Source organism: Scyliorhinus torazame, chromosome 6 (assembly GCF_047496885.1).
Source record: "Scyliorhinus torazame isolate Kashiwa2021f chromosome 6, sScyTor2.1, whole genome shotgun sequence".
Taxonomy (NCBI): Eukaryota; Metazoa; Chordata; class Chondrichthyes; order Carcharhiniformes; family Scyliorhinidae; genus Scyliorhinus; species Scyliorhinus torazame.
The window spans coordinates 53,452,329-53,468,988 of NC_092712.1; the positions used below are offsets into that span (position 1 = coordinate 53,452,329).

Here is a 16,660-nt window from a genome sequence, read left to right on the forward strand (position 1 = left end):
GCTCTAAAAATTTCTGATTCATCCATAACATAATATCAGGTATTCAAACAATCCATTGTGGGGAACAAAAACTTGAGGCATCCAAGATGAATAAGGAAAATATCATTATTGAAAAGTTGAAGAGAAATAGATCAAGTTGGAACAAAAAATAATAGTAAGGATAGCTTGATGAATGAGTAAAATGTTTTAAATTCTGAGTAAATGGACTGACTGAGATGTGCTTCATTTTGGATGCTAGTAATTTAATAATCTTTATTAGTGTCACAAGTAGGCTTACATTAACACTGCAATGAAGTTACTGTGAAAATCCCCTTGTTGCCAAACTCCGGTGCCTGTTCGGGTACACGGAGGGAAAACTCAGAATGTCCAATTCACCTAACAAACACATCTTTGGGACTTTTGTCTTGGACTAGTGTTACCAGCCCATACCAGCTTGTAATTAGCACAGTTTTGATCATTTAAGTTATATGGGGTTTGTTCTGCTGACATTTAGCTGGAAGTGAATGAATATGAATTGTCATATTATAAAATCACATACTGGTACAGCACAGAAAATTGTGTTTGTGCTCTTTGGTACAGCTGTCCAATTAGTATCACTGCTTTGCTCTTAAAAACAAAATAATTCTGCAAGTATTTAACCAATTTCCTTTTAAAAGTTACTACAGAATCTGCTTCCACCACCTTTTTCCAAGATCGCAACTACTACAAAACACCTTGCTTATGCATTCTTAAAATGTTATTGCAGGACTTCAAGATGATGCGAGAGCAACGAAAGGCCATTGCAAAATTCAAGGAAGCTGCCCATGCTTCAGCATTTCAGCAGAAATTCCACAGGTAAATATCTATCACTGCTCTTTTAGTGTTATTGGAAAGGTAAATTTTCAGAAAATGTACTTCGTAAAATTCACTCAAGTTTAGCAATAAAACATAAAAGCCAAGTGGAATGGATTTTATGTTTGTATAAAATGTAGGTTTGAATTTAATTTGCCGAACAGCTTATTCCTAAATTATCTTATTCTGTTATTGGAAAGTAATATTCTTTGGTTCGTACTTTGTAAGCTGTGTACAAGATAATGACAAATTTTTCTGTGCCTGATATTAAAATAAACACTAGAGTAAAAATTTCAACTCCTTCTAACTGAGAGTCAATCCAGTACCACTTTAATGTGGTAACCGGGTCCTATCTCTCAGAGAGGGCCCAGAGCCAATTTTAATGACCTACTGTACCACACTACCACTGTGGTTGCTCTTGACATACAAAACCTGCAGAAGAACAAGTGGAGGTTCCAAAGGCTCCAGTTGCAGGGGTAATCTGCACTGCCTCAAGCCTGTGGAACTCTGTGAATGTATCTCTATGCCCACTTCCACAATTTGCCCCTCTCATAGCTGCCAGCAAGATGTTAAGGAACCCAAATGTTAAACTCTCTCTCTCTCCATCTGCCTGTCTCTCCATCTGTCTGTGTCTCTCTCTTTAATGAGTATGTACGTTCTGCGTGGGTTTCCTCCGGTTTTCTCCCACAGTCAAAAGATATGTAAGGTAGGTGGATTGGACATGATAAATTGCCCCTTATTGTCCAGGGGTGAGTAGACATGGGTGGAGTGCTCATTCAAAGGGTCGGTGAAGACTCGATGGACTGAATGGCTTCCTTCTGCACTGGCTAAAATGCTGATAGCCAATAACACAAACTCTAATTTCGCTAGACTTTTGTTGCCATCATCCATTTCAAGTGCTACAGTTACTCACCCCTCAGTTCTTAGTGAAACTTTTTTGCTCTTATTCATTTGAAAATCATTCCAAAACTTTCTTCATCCTATCAAGATACTTTCCCCACCTATTCACATCAAAATAATACTATAATCGATTATTAAGGAGGTAGTGGAAGGACACTTAAATTTTTTTTAATGCATTTGGTCAGAGTCAACATTGTTTTGTGAAAGAGAAACCTTGTTTGAGAAATTCAAGCAGGGTGGATAAGGTGTATTTGAATTTGAATTTTCAACCTGCATTTGATGAGGTGCTTGTTATGCCACCATAGGCAAGTGCGTGGTCAATTCCAGCGCCACATCCCCGCAGTCACAACACACCTGAATTATCTAAGAATTCTTATAAAAATTCCCGGCATCTTTGGCCCTTGGCTGCCCAATAATTAGAGTCACAAGGTTTGCAAGTTGAAACACTCTTTATTTATAACAAGATTAAAAGTGAAATATGTATGGGATCCAGTTGGTTAAATATTCATAAGCACCTAACTCCTGCTGTAACTTGCTATACATACACACAGACAAACACAGGGAGAGAGGAAATGTAAATGAGAGAGAAAAGACTCTTTGCTTCAAATTGTGGTTCACTCTGTGGTTGTGGATTAAAGTCTCTGGTGTATAGCCTGCAATGATATTCCTTGCCGATCAGCAATATTACTCCCAGCCTCTCCTGGAGAGGCCTCTTGCTTTGAATCGAACTTTGCTTTCAGGCCTCTGCCTTTGCTTGAGAAAGAATTGGTCAGTTCATGCCAGCCTTTTCTACAGAGAGAGTTGGTTCTCACAGTGGTCCTTCAGTGAGAGTTACCTGGATATTTCTGGAGAGAGTTACCAAATCCTGAACCTTTCCTGCACAGAGTGTAATGGTTCTCTTGTAAACCGATTCATCAGGGCTTTCTGCCAGGTCAGAAACACAGTCTTTCTGGAGAAAAACAGAGTGGAAAGAGAGTGGGCCAGTGGGCCTTCCCTCTATGCTGCCAAAGCGAAATTGAAACTCCTTGGGTCTCTGAACCATTTCAGTTAGATCAGATCTAATCATCACCTGTTATCGGGCAGAACACGGCCTGTTATCTGTTATCAAATCACCTAATAGCAGAATATTATTGAAATGCAGAGAGTCTGCAGCATGCTGCAGTACAGGATGGATATACCTGTGTTGGAAGCAGTTCAGAGAAAGTTGACCAGAGTGATTCCTGAGATGAAGGGTTTGTCTTATGAGGAAAAGTTGGAGTTTCGAAAAAGGAGAGGTGATTTGAATGAAACGTGGAGAATTTTGAAGGGCTTTACAGAATAAATGCTGAGACATTGTTTCCAATCTAGAACTACGAGGAACAACCTAAAAATAGGGGGTCGCCCATTTGATAATCTTTATTGATGCCACGAGTAGGCTGACATTAACACTGCAATAAAGTTACTGTGAAAATCTCCTAGTTGCCATACTACGGCACCTATTCGTGTACACTGAAGGAGAATTCAGAATGTCCAGATCACCTGTCCAAATCTTTCGGGACTTGTGGGAGGATACCGGAACACCCGGATGAAACCCACGTCGGATATGGGGAGAACGTGCAGAGTCCGCACAGACAGTGGCCCAAGCCGGGAATTGAACCCGGGTCCCTGGTGCTTTGAAACAACAGTGCTAACCACTGAGTTGCCCCTAAAATGGAAATGGGGAGGATTTCTTTCTGAGGGCTATGAGATTTTGGAATTCTCTTCATCAGAGAGCAATGAAGGCCATTTAATATATTCAATGCTCAGTTTAGACAGATTTCTGATTGACAAAGGAGTCGCAGGTTATGGGGGAAGTCGAAAGTGGAGTTAAGGTCACAATCAGATCAACATGGTCATATTGAATGATAGAGTAGGCTTGGGCTGAATGACCCTCTTCTGTTTCTTATCGTCTGATGAACATTAGATTACATCACAAAAGTAATTCCTTAATGAAGTCCTTTACAATATCCTGAGATTATATAATTACAAGTTTGTCTCTTTCTTGCAACTCCTACCTCTGTTCCATCATTCAACGAGCGTAAAATTCACCTACCTGTGACTGCTGACCCCAATCTGGCATGACTGTTTGAAAACCAGCTGTCCCTACCAGCAAAATAGAGTAATATCAGTTATAATTCCCCTGCATGATGTCTCCCTCACCCCTTTAATTGCCACATATCTTCGTCACCATCAGAAATTGACATGAAACTTATCTCTTTGACGATGTGTTTGGTCATCTCTAACGTCCCAATTTTTCACTGTCCGACCTGCGCCTTTGAGTCTTTTGCTTTGTAAAAGGTACAACATAACTAGGACCTCAAATCCTGGGGATACCTGGGCTTTCATTTGTGTCATTTCATGTTCAATCGTAACACGTAAAAATAATTCCAAATCAACAGGAGTGATACTCGCAACATTTGTCAATCTTTGAGACTAATTTTACTTGCAATGTTTTTCTAACCCAAGAAACCTTTTGATTGTTTTGCATTACTTTTTCCTTGCGCATTTTGCAGGCACATGATAGATCTGTCTCATATCAATGTGGCACTGATCATGGATGAATGATTATTCTTTGATTGAAAACAAAGCTTCGTTCTCGTGCAGAAGCTCAGATCAAGTCAAATGAAGATATGAAATGGCAGAACTATCAGACGATCAATTTCTAGCCACTGCGTATGCTGTTAAATTGGTGAAACCAAAGGAGTTGGCCCAGGTCCAGTGTGGGATGAAGGATGTGATGCCAGTGAAGAAGACTATGTTTGTACTCTTGTTTCTACATGTTTATTTTTTGTTGTCACCAAATGGAACAAAGTCTTTGGCAAAAACACCTCTGTGGATTCAAAATACCACAAAAGAACGACTTAACTGTGAACAGTGACTGAAGTAGGCACTGTAGTAGTAGGACAGCTACTTATCAAACGTATAGAGGACTTTAATGGTGAATAACACTAGATAATGGTTGCTGCAGACTTTCCTTGCAGGTTTATATTTAGGTGCTAAATATAGGCCCCGTTCAAACTATTTTGTATCTATAGCATGGCTAGCTTCAAAATAGTGCATCATTTTGCCCTTCTAAAGTAAGAATTAGCTGAAAGGAACTCAGAATTGCATTGAGAAATGCATGCTGATGACTTGAGTTTCAATTGCAAATTAGGCCATTGTTTTGCACCTTTCGAAAGATGCTGAACCACAAGATTTATAATGCTGGAAAGAAATTTGAAGGCAGTGTATTTGATGAGGGGGCTTGCCTGATTGTTGTCGATTGGGATGCTATTTTTGTTCTCTAGCAAAGGTTTCACCGGGAAGAAAGTTGAAAATAATACCAATCTGTTCTGTCATTGGGATGCACATTATTAATCTTAATGAAAGGCATCATTTGAACAGAAAATGACTTGAAATGAAAAAACGAGACACTACAAAAATCCATTCCGATTCCTTCAGATTGTTCAACAAGTAATGAAATGTCAAAAACTATGTAATTTAAAAGTAAAATATGAAGGTTTTCAACCTATTCTAGGCAAAATGATCCTGAAGGCCTTGCCTTTGTGTTAAATATCCCGAAGTAACTGATCATCTGGAAAACAGCTATCTATGTTACTTGAGTGGTAAACAAGGGTGCAAACTAGTGTAGTGCTACGGATAGATTCTCAAGTACAGACATTATGTGAGGACTACCAGAGCAGTAGCAGAATGAGAGTCCTGTTACATTACCAAATGCTAATCTGTAGTTGGTTTGCTCCACATAATAGACCATGAGATTGTGTTTGAACGAAGGATGAGTTCTCCAGGCTTTCTGCTGTGTTTTTGAGTATTTTGTCCACGGTTGTACCGTAGAGCATTCATTGCTGTGGTGGAAGTAATCTATTACTGACTGTGAAACGTTTTCATTTCGTATTTAAGTATTATAAACCGTGCTGAGTTCTAACAGACGTTGATATACATTAAACATCAGAATCAGGTTTTCATTCGCCTGTCTGCTGGTTAGTGACTTTTTTTAATCATCATATCTGCTGAATTCCAGCCATCTGAATAAACAAATGTTTCACTGCCACAGGCGATGATGACTCCTGACTTGCTCAGTTTCACGTCTTGGATCTACTGGTGGAATTATCCAACCACCAGACTGCCAAAGCAGATGGACCTCTGCTTCTTGCTGATGACAATGAAATCTGAAAGACCTTCAGAAATGCATTTGTTTCTCGAGGCATTTTTTGGTTGGGGCTTGTGGAGGGAAGAAGAGAGAATGGTTTTAGTTTTTTTTTTTAAGTGTGTGCTGCATAGACCTGTCCAAGTCTGTATCTCAGAATATGTTTTATCAAGTATCTTTGTACAAAGAGGAGTAATTTTCTTCCTGTTCAGAAGATTGAGAATTAATACTTTGAGTTGCAGTATTCAGCTAGTTGTATCATCTGCACCTCGATCATCCTGTGCAGAAAGAAATTGCGCAATTAAGTCAGCTTTTGTTTGACCGAGTCAACATTCAAATTAGTCTTTAACTTGAGTACAGCTGTCGAAACTGTCATGGCAGATTTGATAGTCAAAGGGGATCTGATATCTGATTTGCTATGAGGTGGAAAATCCTATGGGTCTTTATAGTACGAAGATTTTTATGCATTCTTTGAGAGAGTTTGCCCTGTGCATTCCCATTTAATGAAACTATCCAACAATTATAGGAGAGCAAAATGTTTCCGATTCATTGATTCAGTCAAAGATTTGTCAGAGGTTGCAGCTCATTGAGGATTTTTAATTGCTTTCATAAAATAGATCAGTACTTGAACTACTTTTTCTGTTAATGCTGATTTGTGGTTGTGAAATGCAGTATCTTACACTTGACATTGGAGGTTTATCACTGACAATGCAGACCTACAAAAAAGAATAAGCAGTAGGAAATTTCCAAAGATAGGAGGTGGGGGTTGTAGAGCTAGGAATAAATTGAACTTGCGTTCAAGCTGTCTTTTTTGTATAGGATGCTGAATCCTGAGTTGGGGCAAGGATTGAAAGTATCATGCAGATTTTCATTTTAGTTTTATCAGGCCCGCCACAGATTGAAGTAGAACCTTGCCTGGGCTTAATGGAGCTGTCTGTGCCAGTCCTTGCTAGATGAGGAACAATTTGATTGTATCATGATCACAAAGAGATGGATTGAAATGTAAGGGTTGTTGGCCTTTTTTTTTCTCATTTATTTGAGTTTGATGTGTGCATAAAACTCATGAGTCAGACATTTGTTTCCCTTTGATGTTTACAATTCTAACATCTTCCATTTGGAAAACCAAATGGGTTACGACTCCTGCGTATTCCCAACAACACTATATCTGGCTAGTATATAATATAATATATATATATTTATATATATTATATAATATTATTTGCATTATTGAAGCAGCAACTTGCATTGCTTTTGAGAGAGGAGTGTTTTCCAGTTTATATAGTAGTCATTTATTTATGGCAGTGGCCATGTTGCTAGGAGGAATAGATGACAGGATAGGATATGTCATTAAGGAAATAAGTGTGGTTGAACTGTAGGTGTATAGGGGAAGATGTGCTGCAACCATCATCAAAGTTGTTCACTGCACTTTAGTTGGTTTCACTTAAACTGCAAAGAAACATTTGTATGACAGCATGTAAGTAGTGCAAAATGCTTTCAAGTCATCATTCGTGGTGTTCATCTACTTTTTAGACGTTGTGCATTAGCTAATTATTTCTGAAGTTGACTGTTTTTTCCATGTATTTTATTTCAAAGTTTATTGGATGCAATGACTTATTGACCTGAAACAAGACATCCTGTGTATTAATACATTTTTATAAAGATCACAGTTCTTCCATATGTACTTTCTCCTGTTTATTTACATGGGTCTTCTTACTCAGGGGCGATACTTTATAAACTCCTCCGTGTGTATGTGGAGCCAAATATTTTTTTAAACCCCTCATGCAATAAAGCCCTTGTGTGAGTAGTGGGGTGCACGGTGGTTTAAACACAGACTTGACTATGTTAAAGCTGAGTTTTAATATAGAATGATTTAGATTACTTTATTTTCTGAAGGTTAACTGGCATTGTGTTTGCATTATGTAGCTTCTAAATTGGTTGCCCGACACATTGTAGAAAGTATAACTTTGTATTTGTCAGTGCTCACTCCGGATGCATCTTGCTAGTTTAAAGGGGGGTTCATTTTTGTAGAGAGAGTGCTTGAAATGTATATAATTGTCCATTTTTATGTCTCCTACATACAGTATTGTAAAATTGGTGGTGGTCTTGAGGTGTTAGGATAACCAACATTTTATGACTATAGAAGCAGTAAACTAATGTCACAGAGAATGAATGGCTTTTATGACGTGCTCGAGGAAACATTGAGTCATGCTGTTTCTTTACTGATGGGGACTGTGGATTTGTGTTGTAAACCATGTCAGCTGAGTTTCTAATGCCAATTTTAAAATGTAGACCACAGTTCCTGCTAGTTTTGAGAACGTGTAACACGATGGTTCATGAAACATGCTCTCAGCCAATTTTTACTCCACATATGCTTGCTGCTACTATAACTTAAAATGTTTGACACATTGTGGATCACCCATTCTACGCAAGAGTTAGTCGGGGAGAAATTTTAAAATGCTGTATGTAGAAAACGTGGGAAGAGCTCTTACCAATGCTCCCCCTCCACCCAAAACACAAAGGATGTTCCCATTTAATTGTATCGGCTCCTTGATTTAAGACATAAAATGTATTATAAATAGCTGCAGGTTAACAGCTGTGAAAGGAAAATGTATTCATTCCTCGGTTATCGGTTATTTGTTCAATAGTTGAATAGTTTGTTGGAATTTTGGAGGAGTCTTAACTAGATTCTTGAAAGGCACCAGTCAAAAAAGTCACCTATAAAAAGAAGATTCTCACTGAACTTGTTACTGTAATTGTCATGTCTTTCCCCACACCTCCGAACCTGCTGCACAAAACATTAAAAGGTAGATAATAAACTAATTAGACTTCTTAGAATAGGTAAAAATCCTGTAGATCTGGATATGAATTACACTGTCGTCTTTGTGGAAATTCAAATTGACCAAAACTAGCATTGCCCCTAATTGAAGAGTTAAGATGTAAAGCTAAAGGAAGAGGAGTAACCACGTGCCCCCTTTTAGTTCAATAAATACCCTTAATACCTCTGCCTGTCAGCAAGTGCTGTGCATATTGGGTTTTTGATTAGATTGTGAATATCTTGTCAAATAGTTGGAATTAAAAATCAGCTCTGTGATATTTTAAAACCTGAACTATATTCCCTGCTAGTTTAGTACTGTTGCTGGAGCTGCTTTTGCACTTCTGATGTTCCTTAGTGTGGCATTGTTCCAGTTTGTCTTGCTTTATTTATGTGGCATTGCTTTATTTGTTTTCAATTTGGCTTCACTTACTCACTTCACAGATTTATTTATATATTGTGTTATTTCCTGCACTTGTAGAACAGAAATCCTATTAACATTTATATAAAAGGTAAAGAGATCAAGACTTGGTCACTCTGTGGCTCAAAAGGTTTGATGTTTGTTGAGCTGTTATACAGCCCTGGTGTTAACGCTGTACAACAAGTCAGACATTTTAGTAGGATTCATCGTCCCTTCTTTTATACTATATGTTGGTGCTTTAGAAATAACAATTTTTTTCCACGGCCATTAATAATCTTTTTTTCTGTTGCTTTCTGTCCACTGTTTATAACTGGCATTTTAAAATTAGTAGAAGATAACATTTTATCCTCTTATTTTTTAAATAGCCCAAGTTCAAAATAGTTGTTTTGATGCAGAACTATATTTATTAGTATGAGATGTAAAAGTATGTTCCTTCACTAAACTTGAAAAAAGTATGCACTACATTTACTTTAAGCATCAGAGCTTAAAGAGTCTATACAATTATTATTCATTTTGTTTATACTTTAAACTGCTTCATTAGATAATATCCAGTGGGTAATTAATTATTAAGCATTGCTGTGGTACCATGTGGTTCAAATCTTAAGAATCCAAAAGGTTTTGTATACGATTAACTTTTAATTGCCGACTAGGTTGGTACTGGAAATTGTGACCACCATATTGCAAGTGTTTATGAACAAACTGATTCACATTGAATCTTGGTGTAGCTTTTATCAGAGCGTTGTATAGAACACAGTTGGGAAGGATCAGTTGTGTTGTAACATCAGCTTTTATGCTGTATTGTCCCTGAAACTATTGACCCAGGCTTTCCACAAAAAAAAAGCATTACAAATAACAGGCTCCGTGTCTAAACCAACAACGCTGAAATTTTCATCTGCTGCAGAGCAGTTCTATTTGGGTAGCTTTGCATCGGTAAACAAGATTTTCATATACTTTCCGAACCTCAGAATAAAGGGATTTGGGGTTAACTTCAGAGTAAGTGTACATTGTAACCACCTTAAAAACTGCAGTGTTCCTGTGTAAAAACACTCGCCTTACGGTGGCGAAATGCTGAAAAGAAATCCCTTTCCTGATATGTCAGGATAATTACATTTATTTTAAATTGTTGCATCTTTAGTTTTCTATAATTATGGTACCATATTTCTGAATGCGTTTGCTATCTGGCATTCTACAGTGAACTGCCGTTGTTCTGGAGAAAAATGATTTTATTAATACAACCCAAAAGGGATAAACACGAGTTGAAAAATAGATTTATCTGCAATATTTTTTGCCTGACTCATTGTACACACAGTTACATCCCCTCTACAGAGCAGAGTGTGACCATTTTCCTCCACTTACATCAATATTTGATTTCTTAGATTGCCGCAATTTGATAGCAAGGCAGAATAGTTGGAAAAATAAATAGCACTGCCAGTTCCTTTGCAATCAGTTTCAAAAATTACTGCCGGGGAGCTTAGTTGATGGTTTTCTATGTTTTAGTATTGCAGTAGGTGGCTACAGTAGGCAATGTAACCAATTCAGTAAGTTGCGGAATTGCAGAGATTTGTCCTCATCATTTAGAGATTCATTGTTTTTTTTTGCTGATCACTAAGTATGTGTGGCATGAAAATGAAGCTCATTAGTATGAAGTAACAGTGATTACCCAGTAACATTGTGAGATGCTAAAAACAGCTGAAGAAGTTATGTCATTACAATTCATTCTCTCCCCCCCCCCCCCCCAAAGCATCTTGGGAAATGCTACTAGGTCAAAAACTGCCATTTTAAACCATTCCCCCATGAGTGTTCGGTCCAAGCCTGGACTAAGAGTTAGCAGGGAAATGGATATTGCCTGGTATTGGATTGTGTTAACAATGGCTTAAATGTCTAACGTCATTCACAAATGTGTTTTATTGTAGGAAACGAGAAGTGTCAGCTGGCATTGGAGATGCAGTTTTAACAGATCTTTCTCCTTACAGATGCAGTATTCTGAGCTTTTTCCATTTGGATGTTATATTTTGCCTGAATTACCGTTGTTTCTTCCACAGGGAATTGAATGCCATATCTTTTTTTAAAAATTGTTTCTTCACTGCTATGGAAATCTATTTGGTACTTCCTGATTTGATGTGCTCAGTATTTTCATTTCTTGCTGCAATAAAGTGTGCATATATTTCAGAAAATGCTTTCATGCTCGTCTTTCACACAAAGGTTGGGCGAGGGAGCTGTACTTGTATGTGTATTTTCTGGTTTCTAGTTGGGGGTTCATTTGACACTGACCAATTAAGTTCTATATTGCTGTTAGGGAGTGAGTTTCGCAGTTGTTAGTGTAACACTGAGCAGTGTTTAAATTTATTTTTGAGATCTGTTGTAATTTTTTACACTACAGTAAGGCAGGTTCACATCTAATTGCATGTATTCCCTGTTAAATAGCTGAGACAAAGGGCTTTGTTGGTCTGTAGGACACAGTAACTTCTGTTTTCAGTCCTTGACAAAGACCCCTCGAGTGGTTCAGCATTTGGTAATGCCTTGTTTATCTATGATAAGCTTATGTATTTACTAATTACGTTTTGTTCCAGGCGGTTCGTGGAGGAGATGACCCATAGCCATGCAAGCTTGTCAAATGTATGTTAAGATATTCCTAATGTATGTCACTAACTTGCTGTTTTTCTTACAGTTTAAGCGCACACGAGGAATATAGAGGGATTGCCTTTCTCTTGCCACTGTTTTCGGTGGTAGAAACGATTTTCAGTTTAGCAATTCGACACATGAAAACTGAGCACAAGGGTTGTTGTATTCAAAGTTATATCTATCACTGAAGTTGATCCTTCCTAACCTGAGTTTACATTTGAGGTTTAAGTAGATTCTCTTAGGAGTTACAGCAGCTTAAACATATTGATACTGTGATATTCTATTAGAGTACTTAATGTAAGGGTTTCTAATTGCTGATGAATGGATTTGAAGTTGTCACATGCATCAAATGTATTACTGTATTACATTTTATAAATGCTTTCATTATGTTTGAATTTTTTTATTTCTAATTTGTGGAGTGAATAAGATTTTTAATTTTAATATTTTGACTATTTTAAAATGTTGACTTTAAAATGAATTGTATTAATACTGCTGAATTGTGAATTAGAATAGTTTGATAATAAAAACTTCTTAAAATAATCTTGACTTTTTTTGTCATCTTGTTAGAGCACAGACATTCATACAATTCTCTGCTAGCTGGCCAGTTCATGCGACAATGTCACACAGAACAGATATCTCTTCCTCATTCAGCTTTTATTTCTCACCATAAAGTTGCAGAGAGCAGCACAGTGGTGCAGTGGGTTAGCCCTGCTGCCTCATGGCGCTGAGGTCCCAGGTTAGCTCCCGGCTCTGCATAACTGTCCGTGTGGAGTTTGCACATTCTCCCCGTGTTTGCGTGGGTTTTGCCCCACAAATTAATTGGGTGCTCTAAATTTTTTTTTTTAAAGTTTCAGAGAGCACACTTTTGACATATGGATTCCAATCTACTCTGAGCTGGGGTTTTTTAATGTTTATTTTTTCATGTGATGTGGGTGTCGCTGGCTAGGCCAGCATTTGTTGCCCATCCCTAATTGCTTGTGAACTGAGTGCCTTGTCAAGCCATTTCAGAGGGTAGTGAAGAGTCAACCACATTAATATGGGTCTGGAGTCATGTAGGCGAGACCAGGTAAGGATGCCCGATTTCCTTCCTTCAAGGTCATTAGTGAACCAGATGGGCTTTTCAAACAATTGACAATGGTCTTGTGGTCACCATTACTGAGACTAGCTATTCATTCCACATGTTAGTGAATTTATAATTCCACCATCTGTCAAGGTAGGATTTGAACCCAAGTCCCCTGAACATTAGCCTGGGCCTCTGGAGTATTAGTCCAGTGACATTACCCCTACACCACCATCTCCCACTAAAGGTTATTAATATTATTCAGGCCAATTTCATTCTCTGGCCAGTGCAAAGTCAGTCGAAAGGAATTGCAACGATGCTATTGTAAACCTTGCCTGATTATCTTTTTTAAGCAATGGATACTCGTGTTTTAATTTTCTGCAGGCTACTGGATCTCACGTTGAACCTTGGTTTCAGTTCTGTTCAGCCTGTTGAAAATCTCCCACAGCAGTAAACTGAGGCCCCATATTTCTCCTCATGTCAATCCCAGGGCACTATTTTGAAGAACACTAGGGGAGTTATCCCTGGTGTCCCACCCAATATTTATCCCTCAGCCTACATCACTAAGTGAAGTTATGTGGCAATTATCACTGCTGTTTGTAGGAGCTGATGATGTGCGATTCTCATTTTGTGCACTGCAACATTGACTGACTTTCAAGTGCTTTGGGGCACTGTGAAATAGCAAAAGGCACGATATAAGTAAAAGATTTTGTATCTCTTAAAGACTTTAAAAAATAATGGTGTTTGCCAAGTACTTTTTGCCATACAATTCATTTTTAAGATCAAGTGAACCTTGGGGATAATAAAAGCAATAAATACTATGGACGATAGAAATTTCAAGGGGGGGAAAGTCCAGAAAATGCTGAAAAACCCAGCAGGACTGGGCAGCACCTATGGTGAGAGAAAATGTAAATGCTTCAAGCCCATGTTATGTTCCGGGCTGGATGGAGGAAACGGGATGTCGGCAATAGAGATGAGGGGAGCTGCAATTGGAGCTTATGGAAGACGCCTTGGTGTTTACAGCGTTGGGGTCATATCTGAACCTGATGTGAACTTCCAATTGCATATCTGTGCCATTCGTATGACAGTCTGTGTTCACCTCTGCAATATTGCTCAACTCCGCTCCACGTTTTTATTCCTGACAAGATTTGTTGCCAATGCACTTCTGGCTTGCATCTCTCTCTAAACTTGAGGTCGTCCAAACCTCTGTTGCCTGTGTCTTAACGCGTACCAAATTGTGGAGCACCTTTGGATGTTTTACTACATTACGTGAATAGATTTTGAGCATTGTGGGTGAGGGGCTGAAGAGCCTGTGATTGGATCTGGAGGAAGGAGTATTGGGAAGAGCTCTATGGTGGGGAACTGGAGGGGCTGAAGAATTATTTTTGAGAACCCTGGTCCACGAGGGTTACTACTTTTTACAAAGAACAAAGAAAAGTACAGCACAGGAACAGTCCCTTCCACCCTCCAAGTCTGTGTCGACCATGTTGCCCGTCTAACCTAAAAAGTTCTATACTTCCGGGGACCGTATCCCTCTATTTTCATCCTATTCATGTATTTGTCAAGAAGCCCCTTAAACATCACTATCGTCCCTGCTTCCACCACCTCCTCCGGCAGCGAGTTCCAGGCACCCACTACCCTCTGTAAAAAGCTTCCCTCGGTAAAAAGCTTCCCTCGCACATCTCCTCTAAACTTTGCCCTAGCACTTTAAACCTATGTCCTCGAGGAATTGACTCTTACACCCTTAGGAAAAGCTTCTGACTGTCCATGCCCCTCGTAATTTTGTAGACTTCTATCAGGTCGTCGCTCGACCTCCGTTGCTCCAGTGAGAACAAACCGAGTTTATCCAATCTTTCCTCATAGCTAATGCCCTCCATCCCAGACAATGTTCAGGTATACCTCTACTGTACCCTCTCCAAAGCTTCCACGTCCTTCTGGTAGTGTGGCGACCAGAAGTGAAAACTATATTCCCAGTGTGGCCTAACTAAGGTTCTATACAGCTGCAGCATGACTTGCCAATTTTTATACTCAGTCCTCCGGCCTATGAAGGCAAGCATGCCATGTGCCTTCTTGACTGCCTTCTCTACCTGCATTGCCACTTTCAGTGACCTGTGGACCTGTACACCCAGTTCTGTATCCATCTTGCCAGCTCACCTCTGATCCCGCGTGAATTCACCTTCTGTACCAGTCTGCCATGAGGGACCTTGTTAAAAGCCTTACGATGTCCATGTAGACAACATCCACTGCCCTACCTTCATCAATCATCTTTGTCACTTCCTTGAAAACTCAATCAAGTTAGTGAGACACGACCGCCCCTTCACAAAACCATGCTGCCTCTCGCTAATATGTCCAATTGCTTCCAAATGGGAGTAAACCCTGTCTCGAATTCTCTCCAATAATTTCACTACCACTGAAGTAAGACTCACCAGCCTGTAATTTTCTGGATTATCCTTGCTACCCTTCTTAAACAAAGGGAACAGCATTAGCTATTCTCTAGTCCTCTGCGACCTCACCTGTAGCCAGTGAGGTTACAAAGATTTCTGTTAAGGCCCCAGCAATTTCCTCCCTCGCCTCCCTCCGTATTCTGGGGCAGACCTAATCAGGCTCTGAGGACTTCTCGACCGTAATGTTTTTCAAGGTGCCCCAACACCACCTCCTTTTTGATCTCAATGTGACCCAGGCTATCCACACACCCTTCTCCAGACTCATCATCCACCAAATTCTTATCTTTGGTGAATACTGATGCAAAGGACTCATTTAGTACCTCGCCCATTTCTTCTGACTCCACGCTTAGATTCCCTCCCCTGTCCTTGAGTGGGCCAACCCTTTTCATGATCACTCTTGCTCTTTATATGCGTATAAAAAGCCTTTGGATTTTCCATAGCCCTGTTTACCAATGACTTTTTGTGACCCCTTTTAGCCCTCCTGTCTCCTTGCTTAGGCTCATGGAACATAAAACAGTACAGCACAGTACAGGCCCTTCAGCCCACAAAGTTGTGCCGACCATTTATCCTAATCTAAGATCAACCTAACCTACACCCCTTCAATTTACTGCTGTACATGTGCCTGTCTAAAAGTCGCTTAAATGTCCCTCGACTGACTCCACCACCTCTGCTGGCAGTGCATTCCACACACTCACCACTCTCTGTGTAAAGAACCTACCTCTGACATCCCTATACCTTCCTCCAATCACCTTAAAATTATGTCCCCTTGTGACAGCCAGTTCCACCCTGGGGAAATGTCTCTGGCTATCCACTCTACCCATGCCTCTCATCACCTTGTACACCTCTATCAAGTCCCTCTCTGCCTTCTTCGTTCCAGTGAGAAAAGCCTGAGCTCCCTCAACCTTTCTTCATAAGACATGCCCTCCAGTCCAGGCAACATCCTGGTAAATCTCCTCTCTACCCTCTCCAAAGCATCCACATCCTTCCTATAATGAAGCGACCAGAACTGGACACAATATTCCAAGTGTGGTCTAACTAGAGTTTTATAAAGCTGCAACAAAACCTCGCGGCTCTTAAACTCAATCCCCCTGTTAATGAAAGCCAACACACCATACGCCTTCTAATTAACAACCCTATCAAACTGGGTGGCAACTTTTGAGGGCTCTATGTACGTAGACCCCAAGATCCCACTGTTCCCCCACACTTCCAAGAATCCTGCTTTAACCCTGTATTCAGCATTCAAATTCGACCTTCCAAAATGAATCACTTCACATTTATCAAGGTTGAACTCCATCTGCCACTTCTCAGCCCAGCTCTGCATCCTGTCAATTTCCTGTTGTAACCTGCAACAACCCTCAACACTATCTACAACTCCACCAACCTTCGTGTCATTGGCAAACTTACT

At 39.6% G+C, this 16,660-nt stretch overlaps 1 protein-coding gene across 2 annotated transcripts in view; it reads left to right on the plus strand.

Annotated features, from left to right (window-relative positions):
- rbm33a (RNA binding motif protein 33a) overlaps positions 1-12,291 on the plus strand; it is a 342,024-nt gene extending 329,733 nt beyond the window's left edge. For both annotated transcript variants that reach the window (XM_072508201.1, XM_072508202.1), the window contains 2 exons: positions 746-834; positions 4,263-12,291. In XM_072508201.1, coding sequence (XP_072364302.1) covers positions 746-834; positions 4,263-4,314 — 141 coding nt within the window. In that variant the 3' untranslated portion in view covers positions 4,315-12,291. The remainder of the gene's footprint in view (positions 1-745; positions 835-4,262) is intronic.
- The last annotated feature ends 4,369 nt before the right edge of the window (positions 12,292-16,660 follow it).